Raw genomic sequence first — 18,780 nt, 5'->3', positions numbered from 1 at the left:
ATAAAACTGTATTTTTTAGTGAAGAATCAACAACAAGTGGGACACAATCATGAAGTGGAACGACATTTATTGGATATTTCAAACTTTTTTAACACATCAAAAACTGAAAAATTGGGCGTGCAAAATTATTCAGCCCCCTTAAGTTAATACTTTGTAGCGCCACCTTTTGCTGCGATTACAGCTGTAAGTCGCTTGGGGTATGTCTCTATCAGTTTTGCACATCGAGAGACTGAATTTTTTTCCCATTCCTCCTTGCAAAACAGCTCGAGCTCAGTGAGGTTGGATGGAGAGCATTTGTGAACAGCAGTTTTCAGTTCTTTCCACAGATTCTCGATTGGATTCAGGTCTGGACTTTGACTTGGCCATTCTAACACCTGGATATGTTTATTTTTGAACCATTCCATTGTAGATTTTGCTTTATGTTTTGGATCATTGTCTTGTTGGAAGACAAATCTCCGTCCCAGTCTCAGGTCTTTTGCAGACTCCATCAGGTTTTCTTCCAGAATGGTCCTGTATTTGGCTCCATCCATCTTCCCATCAATTTGAACCATCTTCCCTGTCCCTGCTGAAGAAAAGCAGGCCCAAACCATGATGCTGCCACCACCATGTTTGACAGTGGGGATGGTGTGTTCAGGGTGTTGCTTTTACGCCAAACATAACGTTTTGCATTGTTGCCAAAAAGTTCAATTTTGGTTTCATCTGACCAGAGCACCTTCTTCCACATGTTTGGTGTGTCTCCGAGGTGGCTTGTGGCAAACTTTAAACGACACTTTTTATGGATATCTTTAAGAAATGGCTTTCTTCTTGCCACTCTTCCATAAAGGCCAGATTTGTGCAATATACGACTGATTGTTGTCCTATGGACAGAGTCTCCCACCTCAGCTGTAGATCTCTGCAGTTCATCCAGAGTGATCATGGGCCTCTTGGCTGCATCTCTGATCAGTCTTCTCCTTGTATGAGCTGAAAGTTTAGAGGGAAGGCCAGGTCTTGGTAGATTTGCAGTGGTCTGATACTCCTTCCATTTCAATATTATCGCTTGCACAGTGCTCCTTGGGATGTTTAAAGCTTGGGAAATCTTTTTGTATCCAAATCCGGCTTTAAACTTCTTCACAACAGTATCTCGGACCTGCCTGGTGTGTTCCTTGTTCTTCATGATGCTCTCTGCGCTTTTAACGGACCTCTGAGACTATCACAGTGCAGGTGCATTTATACGGAGACTTGATTACACACAGGTGGATTGTATTTATCATCATTAGTCATTTAGGTCAACATTGGATCATTCAGAGATCCTCACTGAACTTCTGGAGAGAGTTTGCTGCACTGAAAGTAAAGGGGCTGAATAATTTTGCACGCCCAATTTTTCAGTTTTTGATTTGTTAAAAAAGTTTGAAATATCCAATAAATGTCGTTCCACTTCATGATTGTGTCCCACTTGTTGTTGATTCTTCACAAAAAAATACAGTTTTATATCTTTATGTTTGAAGCCTGAAATGTGGCAAAAGGTCGCAAAGTTCAAGGGGGCCGAATACTTTCGCAAGGCACTGTACATGCCTTGATTTTAAATTACATGCATCTTTCTACAATACCTTGCATATATTTAAGTACTAGTCACTCAAGTCCGATAGTATGGTCATGTCACCCAACAGATTCCCTAGTTATCCCTGTGTCACTCAACCAGCCCACACACTGTGTCTAGCAGGGGGGGGGGGGGGGGGGTCACAGTTATCTACCTCCTCTATTGCAGCTGGTGTGTGCACACTAATGACACTGACTCGGAGTATAGAATTGAGCCGTCAGTTAAGTACAAGGCTGTCTTCTGATCACGTCCTAATTATAGAGTTTAGGCCAGCTGTATGGTCCGATCATTTCCCTGATCCTTCCTTCTTTGTGAGTGAAGAGAGCGGGTGAGTGGCCAACCCACTGATATACAGAACACTGGCCTGACTCACAATGACCCCCAATATCAATGTGTTTTTTTAATCACAATTCCACACTCTGCTTTGCCTCCATAGTCTATCTCTCTGGCGTTGCAGAGATTAAAGCGGTCTACTCCCACTCTCCCATGCCTGAGTGTCTGTGTGTGTTGTCTGTGTATTTTTATAGAATTCTGCCTGCAATGTACATAGGAATGCATTGGCATGAGCTAGTAAGATGGTTATGTAGGTTGTTTGCAAACCAAATCAGTCATCCATTGCAATTAAACTTATCTTGGCTATAGAGCCACTTATTTACTTTGTTTTTTCATCATGATCTCACGAGCCATTATAGCAGCAGGAATATGTTCTTGTTTTTCTCTCTCTCTGCTTTCTGGTCTGTTGGACTGAAAAATTAGAATACTGGCAAGCTCTCAAAATGAAGATGTGGAATTATGCGAATTTGTATAAATTGTATTGATTCTCTGAGGGGTTTGTGTGCTGTATGCCAATGACTGAAATGTAAAGGATGAAATGGCTTAGAAGAATGCATAAGGGAAGGTTCATGATAGAAAACAAGCATTTCCCCCCCAAAATGTTTTTTCTGCACATTATTTGTCTTTGTCTTCTCTGTCTCGCCAGTCATGAACAAGGCTCTGTAAGCAGATCAGTGTCTTCTATATCGTCAGGATGTTGTGTGGTCACACAGAGATTCAATCCCCAGGGTGCTGGTCGGCCTCTGAGGACAGAGACCAGTGAAGCCAGGTCCCCATACAGTCCTCAGGGATGTTCTCTAGGGGTCACGAGAGGGGTGTCAGTGGAGGAGATGAACCAAAAGGGACAGAGCCACCTCAGAGTCCACACAAGTGGTCCAAGAGGAGGGAGCCGGGAGGGCGGGAGAGGACTCAGAGCCCCAAGGTGAGTCTCAGCGTGCAGAGGAAGCTCCAGAAGTACCTGCAGGGATCGGAGGGTCCTGTGGAGCCCTCCATCCACCAGCCCCAGGACCAGCACATCCCTGTGGAGATGCAGCAGGACATGTTCATCTGTGGCCTGCAGAGAAACTCCTCCAGTGGGGAATTCCCTGGACTCCACTCCTGCCTGCACAACTGTCGCAGTCACACAGTGACACTAAACCCACCTGTGGCTGGGGAGATGGAGCTGAACAGGGAGGGCTTCATCAACGCCCCCTGTACTGTACGCACTAACGGCCCCACCACTAGTCTCCCCACCTCTCCCTCTGGAGAGAACAGCAGCTCTGAATGTCAGGATGGGATTGGGGTTGTGGAGGACACACACAGGCCTTCTCCTAGTGAAGGCAAAGAAGAAGAAGAGGAGAAAGATGAGGAGGGAGAAAAAGGCACCAGTGACATCGTCGAGCACATATTGAAAGAACTGCGAGGGATCAACAAGATCCAGGAGGAAATATCAGACCTGCGGCATTACCTGACCTCTGTGAGGGGCTCTGTGGATGAGGTCTCCTGCTGTGTGGATGCAGTGCTGAATGAGATAGGGGAGCTCTGCTCCTATGGAGCCTCAGCACCAGGACCCCAGACCCAGCTCTATCCCCAGACACCTCAGAGGCTCAGCGTCAGACGCGGCAGCCTTGGCAGGCAAAATGCTGTCACAGCTTTCCACAGGAGGGACACCAGTCCTTTACTGGAGCGCCGGCACAAGTCTTGGGACATAGACCCAGTGATGATGATGCCACCCCAGGGGTCACCTAAGAGATGGAGAGAAAGGTTACCTCCTTTCCAACCTGAACTACCCGACCAGGAGAACTCAGACCATAGCTCAGATGTGCCCTGTTCAGGGTCCAGCCTCTCCAACCTGGAGAGGGGGTATGCCCATGATTGCCCCAGCACCAGCTCCCTGTCCTCTGGCCAAAGCTCCAACACTCTGGACCGGGACACCAGGTACCGCTCTGGTAAGGTCGGGGTGTGGCAGAGCGGTTGGGCATCGGCGGACATGCAGCATAGTGTGAGTGGTGATGGGGGGTGGAGTGGGGAGAACGGATGGAGCGAAGAGGACGTCTGCTCCTGTCTGAACAGTGGAGAGGAGGTGGAGGAACACTGTGGAGGGCCCGGTGGCTGGGCCAGGTACACCACGGGAGAGACCAGCAGCACCCCAGGCCAGTCCTCCCACAGCAGCTCAGAGCACCTGTCCCTGCTGTTCAGCTGCCACAAAAACTCCCCCTCCACCTCGTCCAGTGTAGTGGACTGGCGGCCCCCCAGACAGCAGGGCAGCAATGGACACTTGGAGTGTGACTGTTCAGCCAACTGCCCATACTCCCGGAGCTCCGGCTACCACACTGTAGATGCCTACGCTGATGATGTGGGGAGCTGTGGGCCGTCCAGGAGCATAAGTCACTCTACTGTGCTGCTCACAGACTGTGATGATGGCTACCTGGAGCCGCACTCTTCCTGTGACCACCGTCCATCCTCATTTGATGCCCTGGACATGGGATCTGCTAGGAGCCTTGACAGGGAGTGGACTGAACAGTCTGTCCCAGGAGATGATGCAGGAGAGTGGGAGTCGGGGGACCTGCCTAGCCCTGAGCCTGAGAACACCCAGCCCCTCAATGTGGGATTTGATGTGAAGAGCATTGAGAAGGCTGTGCTCAATTTCAGGTCAGCTCTGAAAGGGGCTCTGAGGAAGCTGGAGGGGTCCAGCCTGGAGCATGGTAGAGATGACAGTGAGTCTGAAGCAGCTCCCTCTCCTGTCAGACCCTGCTCCCCTGAACCTCCTGAGGGAGAGATCACTCTGCCAACTGATCACGTCCATTCTGGGTCTCCACTGGAAGAATACAGTGAGGCTTCAATGTATGTGGACTGCAGCCCAGCCCAAGAGAACCTGCTGTGCTCCCTACAAGCAGCATCCACAAAGGAAAGTACTCACTCCCCCTGCACCCCTACTGAATATCACTCCATGGAGCATTTAGAGAGCCGAGAAGCGTATCAGACTGATGGAGAACTGTCCAACCCAGAGCTGACACCAGACCACAGTCCTCCTGGAGGGGCTGGGCATAGCCCAGGAGAGTCTAACCTCAGCCCAAGGGGGATAGGGTTAAGTCCAATAGGAGAGCTCCATGATGGAGCTGATCAGGATGAGTTTAGTGAACAGGATGTTGTCAGCCCTAAGGAACGCCTTGCTAATCTGCAGCGCATCCTAAAAGAAAAGAGACAGAGACGCAAACTCTCCAAATCTTCCCAAGGATCCCAGTCCACTTTCTCTGAGGAGGAGCTCAATCCAGGTAGCTGTGCACTACGGTATTTGCAAGCCCAGCAAAAAATAAGTAATCTAACACTCGTATTCCTTATGTACCTAAACTAGCCCATGATTTATACTAATGAATGTAGCATTACACGATTATGATTGATCCTGCCACCTTGGGTTAAAACTTGCCACTATTGATTGCTAGTGTAGTTGATCTGGTTATTTTATGTTCTTTTCTTAGCTATTTATATCCATGAACCCTAATGTTTTCTTTTTTCGTGGATTTTTCTTCCTTCCAGACGGCAGCAGGGAAGATGACCAGGTTACTCTCATGCTTTTTAAATGAGCTCCCTTTTTAGTTCATGTTTTGTTGTTTTCATTCACACAGATATATTTTGAGTTTTGATGTGACATTTGCCGTTGGGTGTTTTCATATCCTATGCACGGTCCCCATGTTTTCCTTTTGGCATACCTTTAGCAGAGGTGTTTAACAGCTTGTAATTTATTGTTGAGGTTTGCTCCTAATGAATGCATTTTCAAATGGCTTTACGATTATGTTTTGATTGAAATAAAATATCCTATTTCTGTAATTCAAAATCTGAATAAGGTAAAATAAGTATGTTCTTGGCAGCATCAGATCAGTAGAAACACTGTTGTGAAGTTGTTTTGTAGATGCACCAGCTCAGAATTGTTTCAAACGCTGTCAGAACCTCCTAGTACTAGGAGAGGCAGAGGGAGAGGAGCCCTAGAGAGCCCAGCTACCCAACTCTAGCCACATACATCTGAGAGGAGGAGGTGCTCAGGAGCTGATGAAACACTTTACCTCAGAGGAAGAGAGATGAAATACGTCTGTCGTTTTTTTCCCCATGTTATTGCACAACTCCAAAAAGGTTCTCTGAAGTACCCCCCCCCCCCCAAAAGTTCTCCCAGTTGTACTTTGAACATCTGCGCAACAAAACAAGTTGTTCCTTGTTTTATTTGCATCTGTACATTGTTAGTGATATCGAACAGAAAACTGGTCATTTAATGTGTTCATCTCTTTCCCGCGCTCATTTTGCATGTACCTCCCTTTTGCTATTGATTTATATATTTTTCTTCTATTTTCGGCTTTTCAGTTTGCCAACAATCATTAGATGCCATGTATGGATCAAATGTGTAAAATGATGTTCTGAATGTGTTCTGTTCTGCATGTACCATCAAAGAGGTGAAACTCAACCATCTGTGTGTCTTTCCATTCTCTATCCTCTGTGTACCTTTTTTAACCTATAAGATTAAGTCTTTTGCTGTGGTCTAATAGCTGAATCTGAAAACCTAATGTGTTTTAAATCTTGCAGGGACAAGATGATGAACCCAACTCCAGACAAGCTTGGATCAAGCCAGGGTATATGATGACACCCAAATAATTTCTGTTGATTTAGATTTGCCATGCTTTTTTAATGTGTTGGAAAAAAAGTCATGCATCTGTTTCTGTATGAGGACCAGCATATCATTCTGTTCCGTGTCCACAGCGGTGGAAGTGGTTTGTTTGGGATTGACAGCATGCCAGACCTTCGTAAGAGGAAGCCTATACCCCTGGTCAGCGATGTGGTAAGTGTTGCCTCCCATCATTGTCACTGCTTAAAATCTCAGTGCTGTTCTATCTGTCAGTACATGTTTTTCTATCCTGTAATACCAGCACAAGAGAAGCATCTTGATAATTAAGGATTACATTTATAATTTCAGTGTTTGCTTAAGTCGATCTGTTAAAAAAAAAAGTGATCGCATGAGGAATCACCAAGATATCACCCAATGAGGCACATGTGAAACCAGTCTTATAATCTCTCTCTCCCCCTCTCTTAAACCTTTAATTATCAACTTGCTTGAATGCAATCATTTTCCTTGATCAGGCTATGGTAAGTGGAAATAACCCAATTGCCCCTCCCATGTGTAGTCAGAAATGTAAAGGCAAAACTGTATATCAAGTAGGACAAATTGCACTGCTTGTGCAAAGAAATTGTACAGTATGCAGCTGTCCTGCAAAAAATGTGTACTAATGTGCAACAAGGGTTTTATGGTGCAAATAAGTAACCATATGTCACCGTGCAACTGCACTGTGGTGTTCCTACTTGATATAATAACTTAAAACAATATTCCCTTCCTCTTATTCTACCTCTCCCCTTCATTCATATGATTGATTTTTTTTCTGTGGGGGTTTTATTCTCCACCCTTACATGCTGAACCATGAACATACCATCACTACCAGGGTTTTAACCCAAGTCACCATTGGTAACACACGCACCTGGGTTAAGTGTCTGTTTCTTCGACTGGTCAGTGATGGTTCAGTTCTGCCCATGTTGTCACCTCTTATATGACCTGTGTTGTAACAATCCTTACATTAGTTTTTTCCTTCATCCGCTTTGGTTTGGTTGGGGTGTTAAAGCTCTATGGGCCTTGGATTACTCACCTGGGTAGTACACTCCCTGGGTAAAGGGCCTAACAACTCATTTAAAATGTATTCGAACACTTACAATACTACACCAACCGTTTGGGGTTAGTTGAAGGGTTGTTGGTGTGTTACCATGGCAACTAACACTATTTTCCCCTGTCATCCAAGTCACTGGTCCAGGCCAGGAAGGCTGGAATCACCTCTTCCATGGCCGCACGCTCCTCCGTCAAAGACGAGGAGCTGGTGAGTACATCATGGGATACATATTACTCTACTGAGATAATCAAGACTCTTTTCAAAACTCACCAATGTCATATCTCAGTATCCTCACTCTCTGCTCTCTCCTCTCCCCTCTGTAGAAGAACCACGTTTATAAGAAGACCTTACAGGCTCTGATTTACCCCATCTCCTGCACCACGCCCCATAACTTTGAGGTGTGGACGGCCACGACACCCACCTACTGCTATGAGTGTGAGGGGCTGCTGTGGGGCATCGCCCGCCAGGGCATGAGGTGCTCCGAGTGCGGGGTCAAGTGTCACGAGAAGTGCCAGGAGCTACTGAATGCTGACTGCCTGCAGCGTAAGTACAGCACAGTGGAAGTTGGACTAAGAGGAGGTTTGTTTAAGGTCCTTTCGCGATGACTGAGCTTAGTTGCCTAATGCAGGCAATCACATAATTGACAGTGTATGAAACGTAAATGTCCATTTGTAATGGGTTTGTACTTTACAATTTTTCTTCTGATTGACAAGGTTGACACTTTTTTCCAGAATTTGTCTACAGAGTTTCTGGCTCAAACTTTCCTGTTAAATTACTTTTGCTTCATCTCCATCCCAGAATACAGCTGTCAGTGATATGTAAAGTACTGTGTAATTATGGTGTACCATCATTGGTTATGATTGATGTTTCAGTGAAGACGTAATTATACATCCACCTGATTTTGGACCGGAAAATAAATAGCTTTAAACAACTGGATACATATAAACAGATTTGCCAATTTACATTCCAATATTCACACACGGTGCCAAAAAGACAGTCAATTTACTTTAAGTGTGTGGTTTCTGATTTTCTAGGTGCTGCGGAGAAGAGTTCAAAGCATGGGGCTGAGGATCGTACCCAGAACATCATCATGGCCATGAAGGACCGCATGAAGATCAGGGAGAGGAACAAGCCGGAGATCTTTGACGTGATCCGGGATGTGTTTGTCGTCAGCAAGGCGATCCACGCTCAGCAGATGAAGACCATCAAACAGAGTGTACTGGACGGAACCTCCAAGTGGTCGGCCAAGATCACCATCACAGGTGCACAGACATGTTCCACAAACTGTTCTGTTCTACTGTAAATAGTATCTTTCTCTTCCAATCTGACTTTGTCCATGTCTCTCTATTGATATCAACCTGCCTCCTGTCCCACGTCATCTGCCTGTCTGCAGTGCTGTGTGCCCAGGGACTGCAGGCCAAAGATAAGACAGGTTCCAGCGACCCCTATGTCACGGTCCAGGTGGGCAAGACCAAGAAGAGGACCAAGACCATCTACGGTAACCTCAACCCTGTCTGGGAGGAGAACTTCCACTTGTGAGTCTATTTAACCTGGCCCTGTTAATGTCTGGGATCTTGTGTGTAGTCTGTAGTATTCTCTTGTAAAACTGTGGGTCCCTGTGGGTAGTAAAGTGAGTCCCTGTGCGTAGTAAAGTGGGTCCCTGTGCGTTGTAAAGTGGGTCCCTGTGCGTTGTAAAGTGGGTCCCTGTGCGTTGTAAAGTGGGTCCCTGTGCGTTGTAAAGTGGGTCCCTGTGCGTTGTAAAGTGGGTCCCTGTGCGTAGTAAAGTGGGTCCCTGTGCGTTGTAAAGTGGGTCCCTGTGCGTTGTAAAGTGGGTCCCTGTGCGTTGTAAAGTGGGTCCCTGTGCGTAGTAAAGTGGGTCCCTGTGGGTAGTAAAGTGGGTCCCTGTGCGTAGTAAAGTGGGTCCCTGTGCGTAGTAAAGTGGGTCCCTGTGTGTAGTAAAGTGGGTCCCTGTGCGTTGTAAAGTGGGTCCCTGTGCGTAGTAAAGTGGGTCCCTGTGCGTAGTAAAGTGGGTCCCTGTGGGTCCCTGTGGGTAGTAAAGTGGGTCCCTGTGCGTAGTAAAGTGGGTCCCTGTGCGTAGTAAAGTGGGTCCCTGTGCGTAGTAAAGTGGGTCCCTGTGCGTTGTAAAGTGGGTCCCTGTGCGTTGTAAAGTGGGTCCCTGTGCGTTGTAAAGTGGGTCCCTGTGCGTAGTAAAGTGGGTTTCTGTGTAAGCAGGCCATGGCATGAGTAAGCCTCAGGCTGTCTAGGTTTCCTCACCCAAATGCGTGTGTGGTCTTAAGAACCCACGTCCTAATTGTCACACGCTGTCTGGAGCCTTCTGACATTGTCAGACACTCATTTATTCAGGGTAGTGGCACACATGGGTAATTAACTCTATCCTCGTTTGCCTTAAATGGCATTAGGCCAAACCAAGTTCAGTTGAATTATGGAAGAAGGAACTGCAATGTGTACATAAAAGCAATGTAATTACCATGCATATCTTTTCATGGTATCAAATCTTCATATTTACACTATCTTACCATTTTTTTCCCCCCAGCGAGTGTCATAACTCGTCAGACCGTATCAAGGTGCGTGTGTGGGACGAGGACGATGACATCAAGTCCCGGGTGAAACAGCGTCTGAAGAGAGAGTCAGATGACTTCCTGGGTCAGAGCATCATCGAGGTCCGCACACTCAGCGGAGAGATGGACGTCTGGTACAACCTGGGTACGTCACAAGTCCTCTCTCTGCTACAATATATTGTGTGCTGTATGTGAGAGGAAGGTTCCTGCCTGTGTTGGAGACCCGTGATTATTATGTTAAGTAAAGGTAAAGATGAGTCACTACACCACATCACTACACCACATCACAGCCCTGAGACACAGTAGTCTGGACACAATGGACATGTTTTTATTTAGAACTGTTGATTCAAAGGAAACATCCATTCTTTTCAAGCCCTGAATGCTGATTGGCTGACTGCCGTGGTATATCAGACCATATACCACGGGTATGACGAAATATTTATTTTTGCTACTTTAATTATGTTGGTAACCATTTTATATAAGCAATAAGGCACCTCTGGTGTTGTTGTATATGGCCATTATATCCAGGCACTCCGTTTTGCATCGTACATAAGAACAGCCCTTAGTTGTGGTATATTGGCCATATACCACACCTCCTCAGTCCTTATTGCTTAATCTCTGAAGCCAATCAATCAATCTATACAGAAAACCAGCATAAAACCGCAAGCATTGCAGATGTAGAAGCACTGTAGCAAGGAGAACTCCCTAGAAAGGCAGGAACCTAGGAAGAAACCTAGAGAGGAACCAGGCTCTGAGGGGTGGCCAGTCCTCTTCTGGCTGTTCCGAGTAGAGATTATAAAAGTACATAGCCATTAAGGCCAGATAGTTCATAGATGTCCAGCAGGGTCAAATGATAATCACAGTGGTTGCGAAAGCCATTCAAATATTCCAGTAGCAGGCCAACTGAGGCTGTGGAACAGGGAAGTCTCTGTTCTTTATAGCCAGGGCAGTTCCGGTCTCTCCTCTATATAACTTGACATAGCATCCCTCTCCCTTTCACAGCCTCTCCTCAGTTCTCACATGCCTCCTCATTGTGTCCGAGAGGCAATTTTTGTTGTGTGTGTGGGTCTTTGTTGGGATCCACGTGTAAGTGCTTTGATTCAGCAGTCACTTTGAAGGAATATTCCCTTCTACTCATCTGATGGGCCTGGTGTGAGAGTCAAACGTTTGAGATTATCAAAAGGAGGCAGGTTATGTTTTCTTTTTTGGTGCTTTTTTTCATGCTGGACTCGTCAGTTCTTCAGTTCTCATAAATCCACTCTTCGAAGTTTCGCCGAATGCATATTCTGTTATCTGCCAACCCCCCTCAAATGTTTGTTTTTTTAGTCATACTCTATCATTAGTTTTCTCTATAGGAGGGCTGAAATCAACCCTTTAAACTAACAGATTGTTAGTTGCTGCACAGTGTTTTGTCTTAATGGACTATCTGTCAGAGGGCTAGTTAATGATGGGTAGAAAGTCTAGGACATCTTACAGTAACAAAGTGGGTTAGCTAGCATCATAGCGCATCTCAAATCAAATCAAAGTTTATTTGTCACGTGTGCCGAATACAACAGGTGTTTCACCTTACAGTGAAATGCTTACTTACAGGCTCTAACCAATTGTGCGGGAAAAACAAAGGTGTATGTGTGTGGGTAAGTAAAGAAATAAAACAATAGTAAAAAGACATTTTAAAAAAGAGTAGCATGGCTATATACAGACACCTGTTAGTCAGGCTTATGGAGGTAGTATGTACATGTAGGTATCGTTAAAGTGACTATGCATATATGATGAACAGAGAGTAGCTGAAGCGTAAATAGAGGGGCGGGTGGTGGGACACAATCTGCCTCTCAGCTCCAGCTCTGTTCTAAATCCCAGCCCTCTTCTCTAGTCCAGTCTGTGTTGTGCTTGTACCTCATTACCCACTTCTCCCTTGGCCAGCAGCATTTTTCTCGACAAATTACCCAGGCGAGGACTGGCCCAAAGGCTCCTACTTGCACTGGATGAAAATATTGTCTGTCCCCACAATGGTCTTTACTTTCCCCTGGGCTTACCCTCACTTGTGCTTCCTCTGCATCTCTGTAGAATATGCCCTCTCTTTCTTCCTTTGTCCACATGGCTACTTTCTTCATCTGTTTTTTCTTGCTTTTCTATCCCTTTCGGAATGGGATGGTTAGTGACTCAGGAGGAGGGTGGCATGTTTAAAAAGCTCTTTAATAGAGAAAACTCCAAGGTCTAGCTCCAAACACTTTCCAAAAGTTAATTGTTTCATTGCCCTTGGTGCGTTTCTTTTCTTTCTCCTCATAATGATAGTCAACCTTTCAGGGATGCATCACAGTCTGTCATGGACTTCGTATCTCTGCAGATGAGATTCACCACACCAGTAACTCATGGTGTTGGTGTGTGTGTGATTAACTGTGCCGTTCTGAAGCTGCAGGCCTCATTTGCCTACTTGACTTTTTAAAAAGGACTCCACCATGATACTGAAACGAGCCTTCAAAGGTCTTGAATGTTAGTGGTTGTGGAGTGGTTGTGAAGTATGTTAGCCCTATGAAAAGGGAAAATGTATGTACATTTCCCTAGATTATCTGAAACATACATTTTAGCTAAGGTTTCTCATTGAATGTGTTCGATACCACACAGTAAAAGAAGAGATTGAAATACCCCACTGTCCCCCTCTCTCTCCCCTCCATCCTCTCAGGGGAGAGATCCTCCTTGATTATTATGTAGCACACTCCAGGAAGTCGACCGCTCCGACGACACGTACAAATTAGCCTAATAATGTGGCTGTCAAGGGAAATAGCCAGGTTGAGCTGCCGAACACGGCACTTCCAGAATAAGACCGGCTGTGAAGCATTTATTTGGGCATTAATATGGAGTTGGTCCCCCCCTTTGCTGCTATAACAGCCTCTTCTGGGAAGGCTTTAGCAGGGCAGAAATTTGACAAACTGACTTGTTGGAAAGGTGGCATCCTATGACAGTGCCAAGTTGAAAGTCACTGAGCTCTTCAGTAAGGCCATTTTACTGCCGGTGTTTGTCTTTGGAGATTGCATGGCTGTGTGCCCGATTTTTCTATACCTATCAGCAACCGGTGTGACTGAAAGGGGTGTCCACATCCCTTTATTTATATATATAAATAACACCACCTCATTCCAGTATTTTTATTTATTGTACTATTTTCTACATTGTAGAATAATAGTGAAGACATCAAAACAATGACATAACACATATGGAATCATGTAGTAACAAAAAAGTCAAAATATATTTTATATTTGAGATTCTTCAAAGTAGCCACCCTTTGCCTTGATGACAGCTTTGTACACTCTTGGCATTCTTTCACCCAGCATCATGAGGGTAGTCACCGGGAATGCATTTCAATTAACAGGTGTGCTTTGTTAAGTTAAATGTGTGGAATTTCTTTCCTTCCTAATGCGTTAGAGCCAATCAGTTGTTTTGTGGCAAGGTGCTGTAGGGGTGGTGTACAGAAGATAGCCCTATTCGTTAAAATCCATATTATGGCAAGAACAGCACAAATTAGCAAAGGGAAATTACAGCCCATCATTAATTTGAGACTTGAAGGTCAACCAATCCAGAAAACTTCAAGAATGCTGAAAGTTTCTTCAAGTGTAGTCACAAAAACCCTCAAGTGCTGTGATGAAACTGGCTCTCATGAGGACCGCCACAGGAAAGGAAGACCCAGAGTTAACTCTGCTGCAGAGGATAAGTTAATCAGAGTTACCAGCCTCAGAAACTGCAGCCCAAATAAATGCTTCACAGAGTCAAATTGAGATGGTTTGGGATGAGTCGAATGGCAGAGAGAAGGAAAAGCAGCCAACAAGTGCTTAGCATATGAGGGAACTCCTTCAAGACGGTTGGAAAAGCATTCCTCATGAAGCTGGTTGAGAGAATGCCAAGCTGTCATCAAGGCAAAGGGTGGCTACTTTGAAGTATCTAATATATATATTTTTTTTACAACATCAAATCAAATTAAATGTTTTATTTGTCACATACACATGGTTAACAGATGTTAATGCGAGTGTAGCGAAATGCTTGTGCTTCTAGTTCCGACAATGCAGTAATAACCAACAAGTAATCTAACTAACAATTCCAAAACTACTGTCTTATACACACAAGTGTAAGGGGATAAAGAATATGTACATAAAGATATATGAATGAGTGATGGTACAGAGCGGCATAGGCAAGATACAGTAGATGGTATCGAGTACAGTATATACATATGAGATGAGCATGTAAACAAAGTGGCATAGTTAAAGTGGCTAGTGATACATGTATTACATAAAGATGCAGTAGATGATATAGAGTACAGTATATACGTATACATATGAGATGAATAATGTAGGGTATGTAAACATTATATTAGGAGGCAGACCTCACTACCCTCTGGAGAGCCTTACGGTTGTGGGCGGAGCAGTTGCCGTACCAGGCGGTGATACAGCCCGACAGGATGCTCTCGATTGTGCATCTGTAGAAGTTTGAGTGCTTTTGGTGACAAGCCGAATTTCTTCAGCCTCCTGAGGTTGAAGAGGCGCTGCTGAGCCTTCTTCACGATGCTGTCTGTGTGGGCGGACCAATTCAGTTTGTCTGATGTGTATGCTGAGGAACTTAACTTGCTACCCTCTCCACTACTGTCCCATCGATGTGGATAGAGGGGTGTTCCGTCTGCTGTTTCCTGAAGTCTACAATCATCTCCTTAGTTTTGTTGACGTTGAGTGTGAGGTTATTTTCCTGACACCACACTCCGAGGGCCCTCACCTCCTCCCTGTAGGCCGTCTCGTCGTTGTTGGTAATCAAGCCTACCACTGTTGTGTCGTCCGCAAACTTGATGATTGAGTTGGAGGCGTGCGTGGCCACGCAGTCGTGGGTGAACAGGGAGTACAGGAGAGGGCTCAGAACGCACCCTTGTGGGGCCCCAGTGTTGAGGATCAGCGGGGTGGAGATGTTGTTGCCTACCCTCACCACCTGGGGGCGTCCCGTCAGGAAGTCCAGTACCCAGTTGCACAGGGCGGGGTCGAGACCCAGGGTCTCGTGCTTGATGACGAGCTTGGAGGGTACTATGGTGATAATTAACTTCTTGCGTCGAGCCATCCCGGATCCGGGATCGTGACTACAGCCTCAAGCCCATTACCATAACGCAACGTTAACTATTCATGAAAATCGCAAATGAAATTAAATCAATATGCTAGCTCTCAAGCTTAGCCTTTTGTTAACAACACTGTCATCTCAGATTTTCAAAATATGCTTCTCAACCATAGCAAAACAAGCATTTGTGTAACAGTATTGATAGCTAGCGTAGCATTTAGCGTTAGCATTCAGCAGGCAACATTTTCACAAAAAACAGAAAAGCATTCAAATAAAATACTTTACCTTTGAAGAACTTCAGATGTTTTCAATGAGGAGACTCAGTTAGATAGCAAATGTTCAGTTTTTCCTGAAAGATTATTTGTTTAGGACAAATCGCTCCGTTTTCTGCGTCACGTTTAGCTACGAAAAAAACCTGCATCCAGGATTGTGTAAATCTATCCGCAAGCTCATTAGCATAACGCAACGTTAACTATTCATGAAAATCGCAAATGAAATGAAATAAATCTATTTGCTCTCAAGCTTAGCCTTTTGTTAACAACACTGTCGTCTCAGATTTTCAAAATATGCTTTTGAACCATAGCTAAACAAGCATTTGTGTAACAGTATTGATAGCCTAGCATAGGATTATCCCTGGCATTCAGCATGCAACATTTTCACAAAAACCAGAAAAGCATTCAAATAAAATCATTTACCTTTGAAGAACTTCAGATGTTTTCAAGGAGGAGACTCTGTTAGATAGCAAATGTTCAGTTTTTACAAAAATATTATTTGTGTTGACAAATCGCTCCGTTTTCTTCATCACGTTTGGGTAAGAAAAAAAATAAATAAATTAAGTCATTAAAACGCAAACTTTTTTCCAAATTAACTCCATAATATCGACAGAAACATGGCAAACGATGTTTAGAATCAATCCTCAAGGTGTTTTTCACATATCTATCGATGATAAATCCTTCGTGGCAGTTGACTTTCTCTTCTGAAGAAATGGAACGCGCATGGACCTAGAGATTACGCAATAATTTCGACCCAGGACACCGGGCGAACACCTGGTAAATGTAGTCTCTTATGGTCAATCTTCCAATGATAGGCCTACAAATACATCACAATGCTGCAGACACCTTGGAGAAACTACAGAAAGGGCAGGCTCATTCCTGGCGCATTCACAGCCATATAAGGAGACATTGGAACACAGCGCCTTCAGAATCTGGGGCATTTCCTGTATGAAACTTAATCTTGGTTTCGCCTGTAGCATTAGTTCTGGGGCACTCACAGATAATATCTTTGCAGTTTTGGAAACGTCAGAATTTTTTCTTTCCAAAGCTGTCAATTACATGCATAGTCTAGCATCTTTTCGTGACAAAATATCTTGTTTAAAACGGGAACGTTTTTTATCCAAAAATTAAAAGAGCGCCCCCTATCTCGAAGAAGTTAAATGCCGAGCTGTAGTCGATGAACAGCATTCTCACATAGGTATTCCTCTTGTCCAGATGGGTTAGGGCAGTGTGCAGCAGTGTGCTTGAGATTGCATCGTCTGTGGACCTAATTTGGGCGGTAAGCAAATTGGAGTGGGTCTAGGGTGTCAGGTAGGGTGGAGGTGATATGGTCCTTGACTAGTCTCTCAAAGCACTTCATGATGACGGAAGTCGTTTAGCTCAGTTACCTTAGCTTTCTTGGGAACAGGAACAATGGTGGCCCTCTTGAAGCATGTGGGAACAGCAGACTGGGATAGGGATTGATTGAATTTGTCCGTAAACACCAGCCAGCTGGTCTGCGCATGCTCTGAGGGCGCGGCTGGGGATGCTGTCTGGGCCTGCAGCCTTGCGAGGGTTAACACGTTTAAATGTTTTACTCACCTCGGCTGCAGTGAAGGAGAGGCCGCATGTTTTGGTTGCTTGCCGTGTCAGTGGCACTGTATTGTCCTCAAAGCGGGCAAAAAAGTTATTTAGTCTGCCTGGGAGCAAGACATCCTGGTCCGTGACAGGGCAGGTTTTCTTTTTGTAATCCGTGATTGACTGTAGACCCTGCCACATACCTCTTGTGTCTGAGCCGTTGAATTGAGATTCTACTTTGTCTCTATACTGACGCTTAGCTTGTTTGATTGCCTTGCGGAGGGAATAGCTGCACTGTTTGTATTCGGTCATGTTTCCGGTCACCTTGCCCTGATTAAAAGCAGTGGTTCACGCTTTCAGTTTCACGCGAATGCTGCCATCAATCCACGGTTTCTGGTTTGGGAATGTTTTAATCGTTGCTATGGGAACGACATCTTCAACGCATGTTCTAATGAACTCGCACACCGAATCAGCGTATTCGTCAATGTTGTTGTCTGACGCAATACGAAACATATCCAAGTCCACGTGATGGAAGCAGTCTTGGAGTGTGGAATCAGATTGGTCGGACCAGCGTTGAACAGACCTCAGCGTGGGAGATTCTTGTTTTAGTTTCTGTCTGTAGGCAGGGATCAACAAAAAGGAGTCGTGTTCAGCTTTTCCGAAAGGAGGGCGTGGCAGGGCCTTATATGCGTCGCGGAAGTTAGAATAGCAGTGATCCAAGGTTTTGCCAGCGATGGTTGCGCAATCGATATGCTGATACAATTTAGGGAGTCTTGTTTTCAGATTAGCCTTGTTAAAATCCCCAGCTACAATGAATGCAGCCTCAGGATGTATGGATTCCAGTTTGCAAAGAGTCAAATAAAGTTTGTTCAGAGCCATCGATGTGTCTGCTTGGGGGGGAATATATACGGCTGTGATTATAATCGAAGAGAATTCCCTTGGTAGATAATGCGGTCGACATTTGATTGTGAGGAATTCTAAATCAGGTGAACAGAAGGACTTGAGTTCCTGTATGCTTTTGTGACCACACCACGTCTCGTTAGCCATAAGGCATACGCCCCCGCCCCTCTTCTTACCAGAAAGATGTTTGTTTCTGTCGGCGCGATGCGTGGAGAAACCAGCTGGCTGCACTGACTCCGATAGCGTCTCTCCAGTGAGCCATGTTTCCGTGAAGCAAAGAACGTTACAGTCTCTGATGTCCCTCTGGAATGCTACCCTTGCTCGGATTTCATCAACCTTGTTGTCAAGAGACTGGACATTGGCGAGAAGTATACTGGGGAGTGGTGCACGATGTGCCCGTCTCCGGAGTCTGACCAGAAGACCGCTACGTTTCCCTCTTTTACGAAGTCGTTTTTTTGGGTCGCCGGCTGGGATCCATTCCATTGTCCTGGGTGAAAGGCAGAACACAGGATCCGCTTCACGAAAGTCATATTCTTGGTCGTACTGATGGTGAGTTGACGCTGCTCTTATATTCAGTAGTTCTTCTCAACTGTATGTAATGAAACCTAAGATGACCTGGGGTACTAATGTAAGAAATAACACGTAAAAAAAACAAAAAACTGCATAGTTTCCTAGGAACGCGAAGCGAGGCGGCCATCTCTGTCGGCGCCGGAAGCAGTAGATTCCACATGATTCCATATGTATTATTTCATAGTTTTGATGTCTTCACTATTAATATACAATGTAGAAAATAGTACAAATAAAGA

The 18,780-nt window shown here is 45.1% G+C and overlaps 1 protein-coding gene across 5 annotated transcripts in view; it reads left to right on the top strand.

The window, feature by feature from the left end:
* Positions 1-18,780, top strand: part of LOC110509879 (protein unc-13 homolog B) — a 127,660-nt gene that overhangs the window by 72,828 nt on the left and 36,052 nt on the right. For 4 of the 5 annotated variants that reach the window (XR_016493279.1, XM_021591060.3, XM_021591059.3 and 1 more), the window contains exons 11-17: positions 6,461-6,507; positions 6,635-6,713; positions 7,720-7,794; positions 7,911-8,130; positions 8,622-8,849; positions 8,981-9,122; positions 10,142-10,311. Coding sequence is in view for 4 of the 5 variants with exons in the window: in XM_021591060.3 (XP_021446735.3) it covers positions 6,461-6,507; positions 6,635-6,713; positions 7,720-7,794; positions 7,911-8,130; positions 8,622-8,849; positions 8,981-9,122; positions 10,142-10,311 (961 nt within the window). In the remaining variant the exon portion in view is untranslated. Of the gene's footprint in view, positions 1-1,908; positions 5,164-5,425; positions 5,449-6,460; positions 6,508-6,634; positions 6,714-7,719; positions 7,795-7,910; positions 8,131-8,621; positions 8,850-8,980; positions 9,123-10,141; positions 10,312-18,780 lie in introns of those variants that run through there. The other variant, XM_090226805.1, reaches the window with a different exon arrangement.

Source organism: Oncorhynchus mykiss, chromosome 29 (genome assembly GCF_057628025.1).
Source record: "Oncorhynchus mykiss isolate SJ-2025 chromosome 29, ASM5762802v1, whole genome shotgun sequence".
Lineage (NCBI taxonomy): Eukaryota > Metazoa > Chordata > Actinopteri > Salmoniformes > Salmonidae > Oncorhynchus > Oncorhynchus mykiss.
The sequence above is the reverse complement of the archived record's forward strand: the minus strand, read 5'-3'. Positions and strand labels throughout refer to the sequence as shown.